The sequence below is a fragment of the Rhodnius prolixus genome, unplaced genomic scaffold (genome assembly GCF_049639745.1).
Source record: "Rhodnius prolixus isolate KJV_2025 unplaced genomic scaffold, Rpr scaffold_8, whole genome shotgun sequence".
NCBI classification, from domain to species: Eukaryota; Metazoa; Arthropoda; class Insecta; order Hemiptera; family Reduviidae; genus Rhodnius; species Rhodnius prolixus.
This window is the reverse complement of record NW_027411593.1, coordinates 12,040,861-12,060,459: the sequence shown is the minus strand read 5'-3', so window position 1 is coordinate 12,060,459 and position 19,599 is coordinate 12,040,861. Positions and strand designations below refer to the sequence as shown.

Below are 19,599 nucleotides of genomic sequence, written 5' to 3'. Positions count from 1 at the left end.
TATTCTTCCCAACCTGAGTTTTATTTCACTATCATTTTATTAATTTATTTATGTATAATTTGATTTTACTTTTACATTTTTTGAAAAGAAATTGCTTTATTTTTTCGGAATTTTTTACTTTATTAATTTTTTTTTTTTTTTTTTTTGTGAGCAAAACCATTGTGTTAACTTTAGTAAGTTAAGTTTTGCAAGAAAAAGAAAAAGAGGCTGACAATTTTTATATTGAACGTTCTCTTAGTTATAAAATATTAAAAAATTAAAAACTTTTATTAATTAATTCAATAATATATTGTGCCTAATGTTTGATGTTAATTTTAAATTTAAGATATTACATTTATTTTTGCTTACAGTACCTATTTAATATGGGAAGTTGCAGAATATTTATTAATTTTTTTACAAGATAACAATATTAAATTTAAACTGTAAAAAATATATAATTTTTATATCTCTTAAGCAAATATATTAGATATACATAGCTATTATTTACAAATAAGAATTTTGTAGACTAAAATAATTATTTTTAATATATGTAATTATTAATTTGTTTTAATAAATGTTTTTAGGTGAAGCAGGAAGAGAAAGGGAAGATTCAAGTAAGTAAGCGTTCATTTTTACTCCATTTTTATGTTATTTTAAGACAGCTGAAGTTCAGTCCATTTTTTAAAAATTGGACAATTTTTTATTGTTGTTGAAGCTGGTTAATGTCTTATTGATTTTCATAAGCATATTGCTAAGTTGTGGCAGGTTTCATGCTTTAGTCTATTTTAAAACATATATATTTATTTAATGTTAGTGTGTTGCAATTATAATGAGCGGATGAAGCAAATAAAAGAAAATTTTACGTGGAAGTCAAGTTACTGTTAACGAAAACCCGAAACCTATCGCAATTAAAGGAAAAAGTGTGCTAGGCTAAAATCAATTATGTATTTTTATTTTTTTTTCATACACTCTAATTGGGCCTTTCCCTTTTTTTGGGGGGGGGCTCCATTAGATTTTATGATTGAGAACAATTTGGTTAATCATGACAAACCTTAGAGTGAAATAACTTTAGAACTACGACACATTCTTTTTAGTGGCCAATTGCCATTTATTTATACGTTGCTTAAGTGAAATCAGTATTTTTTAATATTATTTCCATGCACGTATGCGTTGTTAATTATCTGTACAAATTTCAAAATCATTCAAAATATATATAAATGAAAAAATAAAATATTAATATTTTTTTTGCAGTTACCAACAGAAATCTTCGCAATGCAACGCCAATCATGAATTCCACCAAACAAATTAACAAAGTAAAGTCAACAGTCAACAGAGCTTTGAATGATATATCATCACCAAATCAAGGATACAATAGGTAATTATTTGTTGTATTAATATTCTATTAACAAAATAATAAATTAAAAATATCACTTGTGAACACAGAATTAAGAAAAATATTAAACTGTATTTCCACCTTCCCTTACAATTCCTTGACTTTTATTTAATAACATTGAAACATACTAAAAATAAGAATTATTTTTTATCAAGAAGATTGTCGTTTAACTTTCAAATTGCTAGGTTTATAAAAATTCGTAATATTTGACTTAAATTGTCAAAGAAGAATTTTAAAATCTGACTACTAAAATATTTAATACTAAAGAAACCCCTCTTTAAGGAACTTAAAATGTGGACAGAAATCAAGTAAATAGATAAAAATCAAAGATAAAAAACCTTGTAACGTAGAAAAAAATAATAAAATTTTCTATATTTCATTTATTAATAGAATTTTTCGAAATTTTAACTTTATTATTAGTTTTCATAATGGTTCATAACTATGAACTTGCCTTACTGATACCTTACTAATAGAAACCAGCATTTCTACTCATGAACTTTCTCTTGCTTTTCTATGTAGATTAAGATCTGTCTTGTACAATTTTATTTGTATTTGATCTTATTTAAATTAAATACATTATTATTGATAAATTCCCTAATTGTTAGACACAATGTGCTCCGACAACTATTTACTTTGATATTATTACCTTTTTTTATATATTTTTTGCAATCTTTCAATACAAAATAATTTTTGTCGTTTTACCGAAATTAGTTAAGATTTTGGATTAGGTGGATCACTATTCTTCTTAAAATCCTGTAATCGAAATCTATCAGTAGAAATCATTTATTTTAATGGCTTAATCTTACTCATAATAATAAAAAATAAAATAAAATTCTGTACATCATCTTACCAGCTTCTTCTTAGCTGCTTTTGCTGATATTGCCTTTCTAGTAAAACAAGTTTTTTGAACATTTAAAAAAACATGATAATAAAATATTTGTCTTATAAATTTCCGGCAAGAAATGGTTATAGTGTATTGGTAAATATTGTTCAGAGAATTAGGCAAACTCTTTACTTATCCAATCGGATAAAATTACGTTTGTGATCTTCCTAAACTTTTAATTCGTTAAACTAGGATATTAGATCTCTTGGGAAGTGTTTTGGGCATTCCTCTGATGATAATTCGATATATTCTCGTTAACAAACTGGTTCATTTTTCAGCTTTTTAGGAAATTGATGCGTGTTCTTTGAAAAAAACAAACAAACATACAAACGAAGTGTCGTAATGCACAGTTAAAAATTCGACAGTAATCACTATAAGTATATTACCTATTTTTTGCATAAGTGTCACTATCCCGTTACTACAATCATCGATGCTCTTTTGTACTGTAACTCAGTCTTAGTATTTCTGTCTCTTCCAATACATACGGATTCCAGTAATGAGTTTTTCATTACTCAACTTGATTATTCTTCCAGTCTTTATGAAAGGTATAAATAAGTAACTGACTTCATTGTGTTAATTAGAGACTGACCGTTTTTTCACTTATCTTGGTATTACAGTTTTTTATAATTGCCGGATAATTTTACATTAAGTCTTGAATCTTACTTATTCTTTAGTCTTAAAAGGTAGCTTGTTTTTTGGTTAAAGTTTAACTCTTTTTTTATTATTTGGGATAATTTAATGAGATTCACGTTTAGAATTAGTGCCTTTAATTGAAATGTACAGTTTTTGTTTAAACTTTTGTTTCATTATCAGAAGTATTACGCTCATTTATTAAATATTTTTCTAAATTTGATCTACGTATCATTCGCTTTCGAAATACATTTTTCAGGAATTATAAATTTGAGAAGAACTATTGCATTACATATCTGTGAAATGACCTTTATTGCTAAATGTTTTAAACATCTTTAAATCATAACTTTTAATACATTAACAATAAACTACTATTATAAAACTACCTAAATTTGAATTAATATTCATCATTTTAAATGAAAATATAAATTTATTTTTTTTGGCTCATTCTGTGGAGTGAATGAAATTTTTCTGTTTGGTGCAGTGTTTAAAAATTTACACATTTCTTGTTTCAAATGCACACTTTGTAGCATTAAAAAATATCTTTCTCAAGTAGAGGAATGTGTTTATAGTTAACTTCACTAACATTATTACTGCAATCAAAACTATATCGTGCTATTATTTAAAGAAGAGCTATGAATGCTTATTCTTTTTTTTTCTTTTTTTTGCTTCGCTTCAATTTGCAATCGAATTTTGCAAAAGTTTTTTGCACTAAACATTTTTATTTTGAATTCCTTTTGTATTTGTAAAACTTTTTGTTTTTAATAACAGAAACTTCTTTCTCTTCTTCTAAACAGAAATAGCATCACTGGATATTTACTGAAAAAATATTTCAGATATTTTTTTTTTTTGCGATATTTACTTTATAATAGCACAGGGTTCGTCAGTGTATTCAATACACAAAGCACAAAAATAATACATTTCTGATTTTTTTCTTGAGACACAATCCTGCAATTATACTTCAGCCAACTTAATTTAGCAAGAAGTGCGAATAATTTGCGAAAAACTAATAAAATTTAATTAAATCCATTTTGATTAAATAAATTACACATTTAAATAATAGATAAATTTTAATTAAAATCAGTAGATCTCTTTAAAAACATAATATTATATACAACTTTTTTAATGAAAATTACCTTAGTGCAATATTTTATCTTATTTATTTATTTATTTTTATTGATTTTATTCTTACAGTTCATGCTACGTAAGTGACGCGAAAATTTGATTATCTAGAGATTTTTATAAAAAAATATTTCACAGTTTGCTATAAATTATTTAGGGCATCATCGAAAAAAGAATTTCAAGAATATAAATAAATTGTTCAAAATATTAATTGGTTGCAGCCTGGTAGAAAGACTTGTTTTTTGTTAGTCTCATTATTGGATTTGAAAAATCGGTTTGATTTTTTGTTTTTTTCTTTTTAAAGCGCGCCACAGTTTATATTCAAGGCAAGCAGATGACTCAGTTATCTTATTATCACATTCTCGCTCACGACATGCGTCGCACAATCTTTAATATCTTACTGAGAACGAATACACACCCAGTTCCTATCTAACAACACACATCAAAACACTTATTAGATTATCCATTATCCAGGATGAATAGGACATGCTCATGAGATCTTCTGGTCTGTACTGATCGGCTAAAGGAACATATTTCTTAATCCAATGCACAAATAGAAACTAGGGTAAATAAGGTACAACAACTTCTCAGTGTTTGTTATTACAGTGTGACTTCTATTTATACAAATTTTTTCTAATTTCATTTCACTCGTCATAATATTGTTTTAAGTCAAATTTAGTTTGGAAAACGTGTAAACCTATGAGCAAGAATCTCCATTTAATAATTAAGATTATTAGGCATCTACAAGAAAAGGTGATGCTGGAAAAAATATTAACATTTACAAAACATAAATCAAAAGCCAAACGTTTGTGAGACTATAAAAAAATCTGTTCGAGTCCTGTCATACGAGTTCTGTGTATGTATGTCGCTGGGTAAAACTTAAAGTGAAAATCATTCTTCCTTTAGAGTCAGACGCATAGAGACAACTTCTGTATTTCGTTTTTTATACAGTGTTAGTTGACTTCCTTGGTTTTTCAAATTCCCTTAAATTAAAAGAATCCAAGATTTTTCAACTATTTAATTTGATATAATATGAGGAAAATATCAAATCTGACAGACTTACCATTCATTCTAGGTCAAAAGAAAATACCATCTTCCACAGGGTTTTTTAGGAAATTGCTAACAGCAAGCAAAAAGTTAAAGTCATCTAATAATCCAAAAAAATCGCGATTTCTAACAGTAACTAATACTATTATTAATTAAAAATTCCATAAAATGAATAATAAAATGAGTTGTTAATAAAACATATTTTTTCAATTTGTTTTTTTTATTATTTTAAAACTATTATTTTATCATAACTTACAGTAATTACAAACTAAAATTACATTTTAGCTTTGAATGAAATGCAGATATTCTCTTTCTTAGCACCATTCTCACTCCTTTAAATAAGAAATTGATAATAAATAATCACGCTCATTAACCAACCTATATAGAACACAAAGAACTAATTAGATTTTTGGATAATTTAACAAAGTGCTTCAGAAATATTACTAATGAAGCAATCGAGAAAAGTTTTGGCTCAAAGGCTGGTTTTTCTAATTGTTACTCTCGTGCAACATGCATTTTAATTCCTCTAATTTTTTTTTTTTTTTTTTTTTTTTTTTTTTTTTTTTTTTTTTTTTTTTTTTTTTTTTTTTTTTGTTATTTAATACGAGAACGCAGCATGATTCCCCAATGTCTTTTTACAGAACTGCTGTGATATTAATGATTCAAGTGTTTGATTCTCTCATATAACCAATTGAATCTTGCATAATAATTCTACTAATAATGTTCAAAAAGTTAAACTTCCATTATTTCAATTCAACACTTCTCTTAAAATAACAAATTTTTTTCTTAATAATATACCCCTTTTGAGAGACATATAATTTTCCAGTTGACATACGTAAATGTACAACACTTAATATTTTAGTGTACATTGAGATTCATAGTTCAGTTATGATCAAAGGATTCTAGATGAAATAGAAATACATATATATCTCTTCAAGAATCTTTGTATTAATGTTGTCTTATTAATAATACACTATTCAGTGTTAATGCTTTATCATTATTCGTCCAAAACTTGTTAGAAATGTAAACAGATTTCATTTTTATTAATTGTGATTTTTTAAAATCAGTGATAACTCCTCTTTGTGTCTTAGAAACCGTTCACATTAAGGAAGAAAAGTAGCAATGTTGGTGTGTAATGTCTCGACACTCTTTTGAGTGAAGATAATTAAAACTATCCTACAATATTATTTAAACACTTAGACGAATATTTAAATAAATTTCTAAATCAATCAGTATTGCTCTTGTTATTTTTAATTATTCAAAAAGTGTTAGATTCTAGCAATTGGATTATAAACAACCTAAAGATAAAGTAGATATTTAAACTTGTTTCCACTATGGTAATTTTTTTTAATCAGATAAGTTGGAAAGTTTTTTTTAAATTTGAATTCATTTTTTTTCTATTCATTTTCAATTTGCACACTTTCTCAAAATGATATATTAATATAGATACTCGTTCATTAGTCATTGAATTTTTTTGTAACTAACTCTCTCATTTATTTAAAATAGTGATAGACTGATTTAGTTACATTTACAATTGGCCCTATATTATTTTCAACATGTTATTTATCCAACCGTCTTGTATCTTTCACTTATCTTGTGAACGAATAACTTTTTAATATTTTTAATTTGAATTTTTATTTCAATGTGTTTAATGTGAATTATAGGCTTTATGAATCTGATCTTTCTTACTTTCCATCAAAGATGGTTAAGTTTTTCTTCTAGTGAGATAAGGGAAAATATTGCAGACAGTCAGAACACTGAACAGTGATGTTTACAAATATTTTTCAGGCCTCAAGAGGAATCAGCATACGCGGGCTACCACCTCGCTTATGAAGTCAAAAAGCTCATGTACGCCCACTCTGTCTCTCTCACTCTTATCACTCACCCTCTTGCTCTCTTATCCCTCAAAACTCACATTTTCTTCTACTTCTGTCAATGTTTTTTTTTATTTTTGTACCTGAATATGTCCTAGCTTTTATAATTTGTACCCTAATATTTTGTTTTTTTTGTTTGTCATGATATATTTTTTTAACCTTTAGGGTTATTTTAATACAGGTGTGTGGAATTTACCCTGCTCTTCCCCTCAGCAAACAAATTGTAACACTGACATCATTATAACATTAAATTTTTCCCCTTGATTAACAATGCATGCGCTTTCAGCTTGCTTTTTGTGTTATTTGCTTTAAGAATATTTACTCTTTATGTCTGTTAGGTTATTAGGTGTGTGTAGTTTCCTTCTTCAAAGTTTTCTAGTGTGTATGTGTTTCGATGCAACTAGTAAATAAATAACTTTTAAAACTAAAATATTAAATAAAATTATTATAACAGTTACAAAACAAAAACAAAAATCAGAAACTGAATCTGTATTTAATGAAATGGTAGTAAACATACATGAAGCAAGTTTCAATTTAATGTTGGATATTTTATGTTCGTAGGATTGGAAGGGATATAAAATAGCACTATTTCGAATAATTAGCCAAGAAATTGAGTAAAACGACATGTAAAGAAAGACACTCAACCTGATAAAAAGAAAGAATCAATGTAAACATTTTATGTAAAGGCTTCACGATCTGTACCAACATTAATTTTAAGTCAGCCAAATCATTTCAGTCTCTAGTTCACTCGCTAGAGATACAAGAAAATTTGAAAATTAGCGACAGGGCATATTTATTGTGATGGTTGTCTTGTAGGTGCAGAACTATCCATTAATCGTAAAAGTGAAGCTAAGACTAAGCGCTGAGGGGATACTCTGGTTTGCTCGGTTTTGGATCTAGTTTGTTCATCACTTCATCACAATAAAAACACACTAACAGAAAGGTCCTTAATTAGCTGTTGCGCAAAGATTGATCTATTTACACAAAAAAAAAAAAACAATAAAATAATTAAAACATTTAAAGAATTTTTGACCTCAGCAAAACATTCTTCTTTAAGGAATATTTAATGTTTTTTTTTGTATTTCTTTTAATGCGTCTAAAAGAATTTTCATTTTAAAATTGTGATACTCATTTCTTTTTTTTATGTAGAAGCCAAGGAATTAAAGATTTTTGTTTTAACAGCTCTAACACCATCAAACAATTTGCGCAATCTTCTGTAGCACCACACTTTAAAGGGCAAACCAGTAAATTATGTCTCATTTGTGAAAATGCTTTGTTAAAATGAAGTTAAAACTCTGGTCAAAATTCTTGAGCAATCGCATAAAACAAAAATTTTACTATAATATCAGTGGTTCAATCGTAGGATTTAATTTTTTTTTTAACTGATTTTTTTTATTTACCCGGAAATTGAATTGTATAAAGTTGTTGTATTGTTGAAAATGTCTAATAATTATTTAGTGAGAATTATTAAAGGACAACTGTAGTGACTAAACAATCACAGATGTTTTGAACAGTGCAGCAGAGCACATGGTGATGGATGCGTAATAGTTGCAAGTTTGCTAGAAGTTGTGTTTTTCATTTTGTGGGCACTTAAAATTGTAGCAGAAAACAGTTAACTAAAGCAAGAACTTCAAAAATCCAGAAGGTAGACCAAAACAAATTAATGAAGGACAAAATAATGTAAAGTAAGAGACTTATTTACTGCTTTTAATTTTAGTTTTAAAAAAGAGAAGATATTAGAGAGATTTTTTAACGCCTTCTGATTATGTAATGAAAGGTTTAATAATTTTAATTTTATACATTTCCTTATTTCACATTTCAAACAATGTACATTTTTATTCGATCAAGAAATATTTCTATTCTTAGTCTTTAAAATGTTTACCTTTTTACTTTTCTAACTTTTATTTTGGTGGTTGCTCAAGTAAAACAAAAACAATTCTAAACCGATTGACTTTTGGATGTTTTTAAGAATCAGTTTTGACAGATAATTACAAGAATTTTTTTCCCAAGCCCCTGTTTGTATTATCATTCTTTCTTCTAGTTTTTCTAAAACCTAACGTGTTTCATGTTTAAAATTTTATTTAAATGATTATTTCTTAAAAATGTTTGAAAACAATGTATGAAATATTAATTCCATTGAAATCGACTGATTACCACATTTAATTTATTGCACATTTTAAAAAATATGTCCATTTAAGTTAAGTAACAATAACTTTTTTTTAATTCGTATTTAATATACAATTGATTGTGTGCAAATTCGCTACCAACAATTGCACAAATTGTTAGATTGTGTTTGGGACCTGTAAGACTTGAGTTTTACAAAAAATGAACTTCTTCTACAAGTTCTCGTTATTATTAAATTTGTATTCAACCAAAATTTAAAGACGCGAATAATGTCTTATTATCATCAGTTAATTTCGTTTGAACTTATTTTTTGTATTCTTAACAGATGACTAATAGAAATCCGCAAACTCGTTATTGTATATATATTTTGCAGAGCTATTTTCTGAAAACGGAATTATATAATTCGTTAAATAATGAAATATTTTCTTTGTTTAATATTGTTTCATAAATATTTTACGGAGAGCATTTCAGAGTTAAGTTTGATTTTTGTGAATTCTGTAGAACTTCTAAAATGATTTTTTTTATTCAGAGTCTGCAGTTAATTATACATTTATAGTATTTAAATATCTCCGTCAATTGGACCTTGTATCAAACAGAGTATGAGCGTATTGTCATTTAACTGATTGCTGGCGTGGGTTATGTGATATTACTTTTTTGCCTTTTTTTAAAGGAGGAAGTTGGTTTTTGGCCGTCCAATCAGTGCTGCTATTGACTGATGTTACAGTCACCTGAACTTATAATAAAATCTAAATGATTCGTTTTATAGCTCTTAAACGATACATGAGTCTATTTGATTATTAAACTGTATAGAAAATGCACAAAATTTATTCAGAAATTCAATCTTTTTAGAAGGTAATTTGCTCATATTGAAAAGGAACTTCCAAGTAGATAAAAGAGATGTTGTCCACTTTGTGTTATTGTTGGGCGTTCCAGTACATGACTTAAATGTTTACATTCTCACGTGTTGGAGCAAATTGAGCTTCTGCTTAATTTATTGCAAATGAGCACCGTAAACAGCATGACTAAATAGATCTCGGTTTATAATTGCTTATTAGCTATCATTTACTTGTTTATCGCCAGCAGGTTTCCAAAGCCTAGATTAACTTTACAGAAGGTTAATTTCTTGACTAAATCTATCATATCCTATTTAACCCAATTCTAAATTTTTCCGCTTAAATCACTAAAGAGAGGTTTATGTCGACAAAATAAAAAGCAGGCTCTGTAGACAATCAGTCTACAATCTTAGAATCAATGAATTTTTACTATTTCTCAATACTAGAAATTTCTTGTGCAAGTTCTTAATGTATTGCAGAGCTAGACGTTGAGTGATTAATTTTGCCGAAAACCTGATATAATATCAGGTAAACTGCAGATATATTAGTACACAGCACATTCCACTTATTTATTTTGAGCCGCCTGTATTCACGAAGTAGAAATTATGTCTATGATTTTGGTATCTGAAGTTACATACCTCATTTATATGAGCGGCGTGATGGATATTTATGTTCCTGTTTAAGCTAAAAAGTGAAATAGATCTCGAAGTTAGAAGACCATCAACTAGTGGCGGAAAATATTTATTATTACAGTTTTAAGAAAAAATATTTGAATTTAATTGATTTTGATTTTCTAATGAGCATCTACAAATTATTCAAGAGGGAGGATAAAACTATAATTTTGCAGACGGATAAAGTGAGCTTTATTCTTGTAAAGTGTATTTGAAACACTAAAAATTACATAAAAAGTGTTAAAACAAGAGCAAAGAATCTAGATATTTAACCCAAAAAACCTTATTATTTCAACTAAATAGAATTACCAGATCTTTTTTTTAGTACCAAATTTATTTAAGAGAGAATGTTTTGTACTTTTTCCGTTTTCTAAGAGAAATGCGTACCCTTATGAGGATAAGTTTTTTTGATAAAATAATAAATAAAATTCATACTCATTATTGGGAATGATTTGGTGGCAGAGTGTCATGTTTTACATGTCCAAAGCGAAATATCGCTTGAAACCAAAAAAGAGAGACGATATAGTAATAAAATAAGACAGGCGCACAAAACAAAAAAATCCAAATTAATTGTATTTAATTATTTTATTATGTTAAGAAAGTAACAGTTTAAAAAAGTAAAACTAATTGGAAAATGGAGATGAAGGATGCTACTGCATTTATTTGTAAGAAGTTTTTTTATAGAAAAAGAAATGAATTATAGTGGTCCCATCAAGAATGTTTTGCCACTTCATATTTTACCATTTAATAGTGTGTAGTGCGTTATGAAATCGCTTTTTATTAAACCCCAAAAATTATGTTTTCATTTATTTTATGTTGATGAAAACCCTCAGTGAATTCCATTATTACTGGATATGATATATATATTTTTTAATTTTTGGATGTGGTGCTTTATTTCATATATATATATTATATAAATATATATATGTATATATGTGATTATCCTCCTTATAATATGATTGTAATAGTTTTTGAAATTTTTTGGTGTTACAATTTTATTTTGTGTTTTATGTTATTTGAAATCATTATAGAATTTAGAAAGAAATAATATTCATTTCCATAACAATTTTAGCTTAATTTTCCGTCGCTTTATTGATTTTTATAAGAAGGAAATCAATTAGTTTTTTTTAAATAGGTAAAAAAACCTGAAATTAGATTGTGAAATTTCTTAATTATTAGAGAAATAAATGTAATGTATAAAATATGAAGACGTTCAGATATTAACCGGAATGTTATTCTATGTTATTGGGAGGCCGGTGAGAGTGTTGTATTTTCGGGTTAAATGGCGATAACGGTTGGGCCAGAAGGCATTTTCTTCTGAGTTAACATTTTAGCAAGGTGAGACAATCTGCGGAGTCTTTGTGTAGAAAATGTGAGTGAAACGCCATTCCATCTATCTCCTTGAAGAATGCGTGCATTATGTACTGCCAACAATTCCCAGTGTTTGCAACTAGGATCCAAAGATTGAAGAGATCAGATCTTTGCCCGCATCTGCTCTGGCGTTCTTGATTGATAAAGAACTGATGTGAGCCAACCTTTTAGAGGAGCGCATTGGGGGCCCCTTTCCTACTTGTGTCCTAAGTGCATATTTAACTTCATTGAGGAGTTCCGATTCCAGATTAGATTAGATTAACTAATATCGTATGAAATGTTGTTTTCTAACAAACTGAGATGGTGTTGCTTAACATAAAACTATTTTGTTATCTTTAAAAGGTGATTAATTAATTACGAATCGTCGTTAATGTTTTTTTAACGAAATATTTTCCAAATATTGAGGAATCTACTTTGTGACTATCACAAATTTAGTTCACTTGAGGAAGCGTGAGGATTTAACGTTGATGTTGTTGCAGAATAGCTTGGTTATGAACCCGTCTTCTTCAAGTGGGATCGAGTCACTTCCGTATGAAATAATTTATAAGTTCAGATGACCTCAGAGCGCCTTAAATTAAAAAAAAAAAAATATACATTTTATTGGCGTGGGCTTTGTATTATCTTACGCCTGACCTTGTTAGATTTAATAAAAGTTCTCTGCCAGAACACAGTTTGTGGTAACATTTGTAACTAAAAAAAAATCCTCTAATAATTAAGAAAATATGTAATTACATAATATTTATATGCTTATATAATTATCCAAACCTGCAATTTTTACAAGAACTTCATTAATTTATTTAATTTCTTAGGCCCACCAGTCGCTCTACAGGTGGAAATAATGTAAACAACAATGGTGGAGTTGGTTTGCAAGTTGGCATTGCAGATGATCAAGCGAAAGATTTTGATTTTGAAAAAACAGAAATGAAATACGATTCAACGGGAATGTTCCACTGGAGTCCTGCTAGAAACCTTGAAGACTGTATTTTGGTATTTATATGGAATATCTTCTACCTTTTTAATATTTTCACTCATTTCTCATTGACTCCTTAATTGGAGAAAATACATTTCATGTGAGAACACGATTGTCCATCTATCTTTGATGTGTCTCTAAACAAGTTTTAAAATATCATACTGCAATTTCAGCTTTTGTTTCTTAGCCAAGAACGACAGGAAAAAATATGAAACATCTGACGTCCACACAAAGGATATACACTTCCCACACTCAGATATTTTCCAACCAACTGAAACGTATCCTACAAAACATTGAAAGTTTAATATCTATTGTTATTTAATTCGTCCTGCGAACAACTTTCTTTTTTTGTCGCTCTACAGCCCTACTGGCTTTCTTTCTTTCTTGGTGATTTTTCTCCAGCCTTCTCTTTCGTTTGCGTTGTACTTCCATCTTGTATTCTTAACTCGGCAATATTTTCGACTACTTCCTCAATTTAACTTCTTCTTCGTCTGCCAATCTATCCCTTTTTGATCTATCTCTTTATTTGTTTTCCAAATGTCTTACCCTGTCAACTTTTCCCTCTGATTTCAGCTACTACATCTGATGGCCCATTGAGCTCGCTGTTTTCCTTTATTTTCCAAACTTCGTCTTCCTGTTTAATGGCCTTCCCAAATGCTTAAGAATGTTATTGTTGTCATTAAGGTTCTATCGTAACTTAACTATTCATGAAACTCTCCCTTAAGTACGCTATTCTTTAAACCTATATTCCTCGTGACAAAGTTCGTACGTTTGACCTATCACATCCGTTCTACATTGATAGACGCTTAATAGGTAGACAAATTTATCTCAATCGACAAATTCTAGAATCAAATAATAAAACCTCTTTCCATTGTTTATATGTTTCTGTTATTTTATCATTAAATAGGTCGCAGATTGTCATCCGTATATTCTCTTCTGCTCTCCCAATTTCTCAATATGTACAGTATTTTATTAACATATTGCCAATGCATAAACAAGTTAAGAAAAAAATGGAAATAAAGTAGAGAATGATTATGAAGTTACAAATAATTGAATGAATTTGCAGTTTAAATTGGTCAGTATGTTAGTTTATGAAAGAACTACAAAACAAAAATATTTATATATCTTTGTTTCTTATGTTTTAGGATAGAAATCAAGCGGCAATGACCGTATTAAATGGACATGTCGTAGTTTGTTTATTTGCTGATCCCGATTCCCCCCTTATTGGTTTAAGAAACCTTGTTATGCCTTTAAGAGCTTCAAATTTTCATTATCATGAACTGAAACATGTAGTTATTGTTGGTGCTGTTGATTACATTAGAAGAGAATGGAAAATGCTTCAAAATCTTCCAAAAATTTCTGTTCTTAATGTAAGTTATTATAATCTTTTTGTAATTTTAAGTACTCTAATGTTTAGTAATGTAAATTCCTTTGAATTTGCTTCTGTTACACTAATTTGAAATTTACGTTAAAATTGTGTAGGGATCTCCATTGAGTAGAGCTGACTTAAGGGCTGTCAATGTGAATCTATGTGATATGTGTGTTATACTATCTGCTAAAGTGCCTAGTAATGACGACCCTACTCTTGCTGATAAAGAAGCAATATTAGCTTCATTAAATATCAAAGCAATGACATTTGACGATACAATAGGTGTTCTTAATCAAGGTAAGAATTTTAGTCTCTCTAGGATTAAGTAATTGGGTTTTTACATCTTCTTAGCGCCCTAGCGTTGTTAATGCTCAAATGTTCCGTTTCTGCATTTATTATGTAGCAGATAAAGCCTGTCCCTTTCTCTAGGTTCATGGTTTACCCCTTGTCGTTTTTGCAATATGTCCCTGATCTCAACTTGCCATCGTAGGTCTCACTCAATAGAACTTCTTTTGCTGACTAGTCAGTAGCAAGTACAAGGTTTATCATCAATTTTACCGTTTAATAATAATAATAATAATAATAAAAGTTTCCTACCTGAGACACTGGCTATTGCTAAGCCTTCTTAAGGCAACTCAGATTGTTTAGCAGTGTGACAGGATATTAAAGACGCTTCCCTTCTTTCTGTCGTAGGCTGAAACTAGGAAGTTCATAGGTATGGAGGAACCCACCGTAGAGTTTTCTGACTGTCATGCCTTATAAGAAAACGTTTAGCTAAATTGCCTTTGAGCAGTCAGCTTTATTACGAGTGTTCAATTTTAAAGTTATCTTGTTATTATTTATTTGTTTTATTGACATTTTCATCCTTCACAATTAATGGTAGTGTACTACATAAAAAAGAAAATGCACTTGTCATATATATGGCTTAGCTATCGGCAAGCCATAGTAGCTATAGGCAAGTATGTCCAGCTCTAAACTCAAAAATTTCAATGTGAAGCTAGTCTAGAAGATGGTTTATTAATTTTCATACTAAGAAAGAGAATGTATTTTAATCATGCATTTTTGGGGAAGTGGACTAATTTTGTGCAATTATGTATGCATAATCAGATGTATGTATCGGATACAAAAATAATACTTCCTTTTATTTTTTATTACATTAAAATCCTTTTACATGTAGACAACGTTCCGTCAGCTATTTCCTAATATTTAATAAGAATTTAAAGTAACGTTAGACTTGAAATCTGTTTACTTTTAGGTATGATTTCGCATCAAATATGGAAGCAAAAAAGAGGTATATACAAACGAGAATGGGATTTACAATTGATTTTCATTAACAAAATAAGTTAAATAAAATATTAGAATCTAACATGTTTGAGTTGGAAATTAATAGGAAAATAATCTGTTACATTGTTAATTTAAAACATAATTAATTTCTATTTTATTTGATATTAGTTAGAATACTGAGTTTGTGCTTTAATTTAGATTACTAACCCTATTGCTCGTGAAATTCAATTGGACTTTTCTGTAAGGAAGAAAATTATTGTAGGCCTACATTCATATTTAACGTTTATACCTTTGCTAAATGTCCATTTTGTTGAAAAAAACAAATATTAAAAGTCTAAACGGTAAAATATCTTTATTTTACATATCCTCAATTAATGCACTTATGGCATGTCCAATCAACGATAAATTTGTTATTTTTTTGTGAGTGACTTTAATTCCTATTTTGTATTTTAATCAAAATTCATTTTGTACAGAGAAATATATTGAATTGTCCATCTGTTCTTAAAAATACTAACATTTTTTAATTTAAATGCTAACTGGCCAAGCTGAATTATTTTGGTCTTGAAGATGTTTCTATCGTATTTATGTTTTAAGATATATCTATTAAGGTTTTACAGGGATATAATTATTTAAGTTTAGAAGCTTTGATGTACCTCCCACAATTACTTCCAATGCCTCGAACCATTTTCGTAACTTCCAAAACCATTTTTACAGTAACCTCTAGTATTCGTGAAATTCCATTGGAAATTTCCGTAAGGAAGAAAATTATTGTTGGCCTACATTTATATTCGACTTTTTATACCTTTGCTAAATACTCCATTTTGTTAAAAAAACAAACAAATAAATATTAAAAGTCTAAACTGTTATAAAATATCTTTATTTTACATGTCCTCAATTTGTGATAAAAATAGGAACACCTGTTCTTTAAACTGATGTTGCACTATCATTTGACAGTAGCTAATATTTTTATCCAGCTTGTGTGAACACAGTTACCAATTATTACATTAACAGCATTGTCAATAGAACAATTATTTACGTGTGTGTGAAGGTATTCTAATCGGTAAGGAAAATAAACTTACCAATGGTGATATTTCTACTTTTAATTTTACAGATGAATCAGGAGTTGTATCAACAAATGAAAATTTAAGTTCAGTAAGCGGTCCTATAGTTCTTCAAAGGAGAGGATCAGTCTATGGAGCCAATGTGCCTATGATTACGGGTAATTTTTTCAAGAATTTTATTGGTAATTGATAGATTTTAATTTACAAGTTTTGATAAATTATATTGGACATTATTGTATCCTGATGTTACTTAAAAATTGAATTTAAATACATTGTAGTCATTTCTGAAATGATTAACATTTAATAACTAATAAGATATATTTTCACAATTAGCAACTTAAAAATGTTACTATCATTCTAAATATATTTTCAGAATTAGTTAATGATAGCAATGTACAGTTCCTAGACCAGGACGATGATGATGACCCTGATACAGAACTGTATCTTACACAGCCATTTGCATGTGGTACTGCATTTGCTGTTAGTGTTTTAGATTCTCTGATGTCTACTGTAAGTAATGTTTTTACTGTAGTTTTATATTTATATAATATTTTGGTATTAACACAATAATTTATTTCTCTAGTCAGATATTTTCGCTCATTAATCACTAAGTATACAAAGAAGTAAACTAAGTGCAAAACCATAAATAAATGAATAAATGTAACGATAGTTTCTTGTGTTTCTTCAAAACTTATTTGGGTATTTCTTCTTCTTTCCTTTTTTTTTTTTGGTCTTTATCTATTTTATTTTTTTCACCATTTTCAGACTTACTTCAATCAAAATGCCCTCACATTAATAAGATCGTTAATTACTGGAGGTGCTACACCGGAACTTGAGTTAATATTAGCCGAAGGTGCTGGGCTCAGAGGAGGCTACAGGTTATTGTTTTTATATAATCGTAAAATATTTAACATATTGAGATAACACGCATAGTACATAATATTAATGCAATGATAAATCAATGGTAAGTCAGTCTGCCAGTCTATTTACAGTGTACATAATTTATTTGTGCCAGTATTTATACATTTTATTACAGCCAGAATGAAACAAACATGCAAAAATAAATATTAATAACAAATATATTACTCGTAAATATAATTTCATTGAAAAAGTTAAAATAAAAAAATTCCCCTCTCTTTGCACAGAACAATTAATTAGAAATTAAGAATAATGAAAAATTGAATTCCTTAATTACTTCCAGGCACTTTAGGCGAACTTCATTAATGACTTGCCCAGGATACTATGAATTAGGCAGTAATAAATGGCGCAGTGAAGGTACATTTCCCAAAAAGAATTAATACATCATACCTCCGCTAATATGGGTCCCATGCATACAAAATAGTAGAGGTCGTACTGCACATTCATTTTATGTAGGTGCACTTCTCTTCGTAGCAGTCTTTTTCTTCCCAGAGCGTGAAATTTTAAAAAAGAATTTGCCTCTTAAGTTTGAAAAGCCAGCCTAACATGTTTATACCAATTAGAATGCTGAATTCTGAGTCAACTGCACTGAAATTTATAGATAAAAAAAAGAAAAGTTTAAGAGCGTACTTTACAATCCTCGCAAGTCTACCTTAATTTCAATAAAAGGGCAGAAAGTTGTTACTGCCAACATGACAGATCTTGCAAATACAAGCTAAATTTTCGTGAATGATAATTACTCCTCACAATTTGGCAAGCGACATAAAGGGAAGAGAGCGGGTTTTACACATAAATTATAGGTACTTATACAGTTTTAAGAAAGTCTTAACTGATAAAAATATCCGATGTCTCTGTGGATGGGGATGATGAATAGATTCTCTGCAGGTCGTGAAAGGTAACTGAAAGGGTATACGTATTCGGTGCACTTAGGCATTTTTGCTGAGTTTTGGAATTACTTTGTGGGAACAAATCTATTAAAGTTGATAAACATAAAATGAAGCGTAGCTTTTAGATGTTTTATTTATTGTTATTTATGATGAACTGTACGACCAAATTGAAAAACGAAGTTTTTTTATTATAAATATATGAACAGACTTCATGCATTTTTGGTTGTTAGCCTGGAAAGAAGTGTTGCCATTTTACTGTTTTAAGCTGCTTTCTTTCTAACATAACAGCCTTTAACACTTTCCGTAGCGAATGTCACATGAAAAGGATTTATAACTATTAAGAAATACGACTTTCTGATTTTAGTTTTTTCAGTTTTTCACTATATTACTGGAATAAAGAAAATGTATAAAAGCAAGTTTAGAAAAACAAGAGAAGAAAATGTAAATAATGATGGAAATTTTGTTTACTATTTCACACGTTCATATTAAATTTTCAAAAAATTCAGTGTATTAGAACTATGTCTGTGTTTTTGAGCTGCTTTGCTCAACAAAATTTAAAAATCAGAAAAAAAAGTAAGTAGTTTCTTTAATATTTCAGCACTTCGGACAGTTTATCAAATCGAGATCGATGTCGTGTTGGTCAGATTTCTTTGTATGATGGTCCTTTAGCGCAATTTGGAGAAGCCGGCAAGTACGGAGATCTATTTGTGGCTGCGCTAAAATCTTATGGAATGCTTTGTATTGGCCTTTACAGGTTTGTCAGAACTAAATAAATTAATGGCGTCACATATCTCCATTTTTAAAGGAATAAAATTTCATTCATTTTAATGATATATATGATATTAATTCAGTTACATAAAAAAAAAAAAAAAACAGTTACCGAAAAATTGTGATACTTTTACTTAACGAATGCTCTATAAATTAGAAATATTTACCAAACGTCATGCTTAATTTTTCTTTTACTATTTCCAATATTCTATTTCAGGTTCCGCGATACCAGTTCTTCTTGTGATGCATCTTCAAAGCGATATGTGATAACTAATCCACCTGATGATTTTTCTTTATTACCAACAGATCAGGTATTTAAACTGTTAATTTTAGAATTTACTTTAAACTCTACATGTTTTTTGGGCTCCGCTGTTTTAGAGACTTACTCACAGAATCTTAATCGAAGTTTGATATT

General features: G+C 28.6%; 1 protein-coding gene and 1 long non-coding RNA gene across 3 annotated transcripts in view; one reads left to right on the top strand and one right to left on the bottom strand.

Moving 5' to 3' along the window:
- The window catches only part of LOC141450889 (uncharacterized), a 500,259-nt gene that overhangs the window by 446,873 nt on the left and 33,787 nt on the right, over window positions 1-19,599 (bottom strand). The gene's annotated exons all lie outside the window — the stretch shown is intronic.
- slo (calcium-activated potassium channel slo) overlaps window positions 1-19,599 on the top strand; it is a 123,639-nt gene that overhangs the window by 97,052 nt on the left and 6,988 nt on the right. Inside the window, exons 19-29 of one of the 2 annotated variants that reach the window (XM_074121738.1) lie at window positions 564-593; window positions 1,231-1,354; window positions 6,843-6,902; window positions 12,737-12,914; window positions 14,043-14,267; window positions 14,380-14,563; window positions 16,662-16,769; window positions 16,985-17,121; window positions 17,377-17,489; window positions 19,015-19,170; window positions 19,402-19,495. In XM_074121738.1, the coding sequence (XP_073977839.1) occupies window positions 564-593; window positions 1,231-1,354; window positions 6,843-6,902; window positions 12,737-12,914; window positions 14,043-14,267; window positions 14,380-14,563; window positions 16,662-16,769; window positions 16,985-17,121; window positions 17,377-17,489; window positions 19,015-19,170; window positions 19,402-19,495 (1,409 nt within the window). The remainder of the gene's footprint in view (window positions 1-563; window positions 594-1,230; window positions 1,355-6,842; window positions 6,903-12,736; window positions 12,915-14,042; window positions 14,268-14,379; window positions 14,564-16,661; window positions 16,770-16,984; window positions 17,122-17,376; window positions 17,490-19,014; window positions 19,171-19,401; window positions 19,496-19,599) is intronic. The other variant, XM_074121739.1, reaches the window with a different exon arrangement.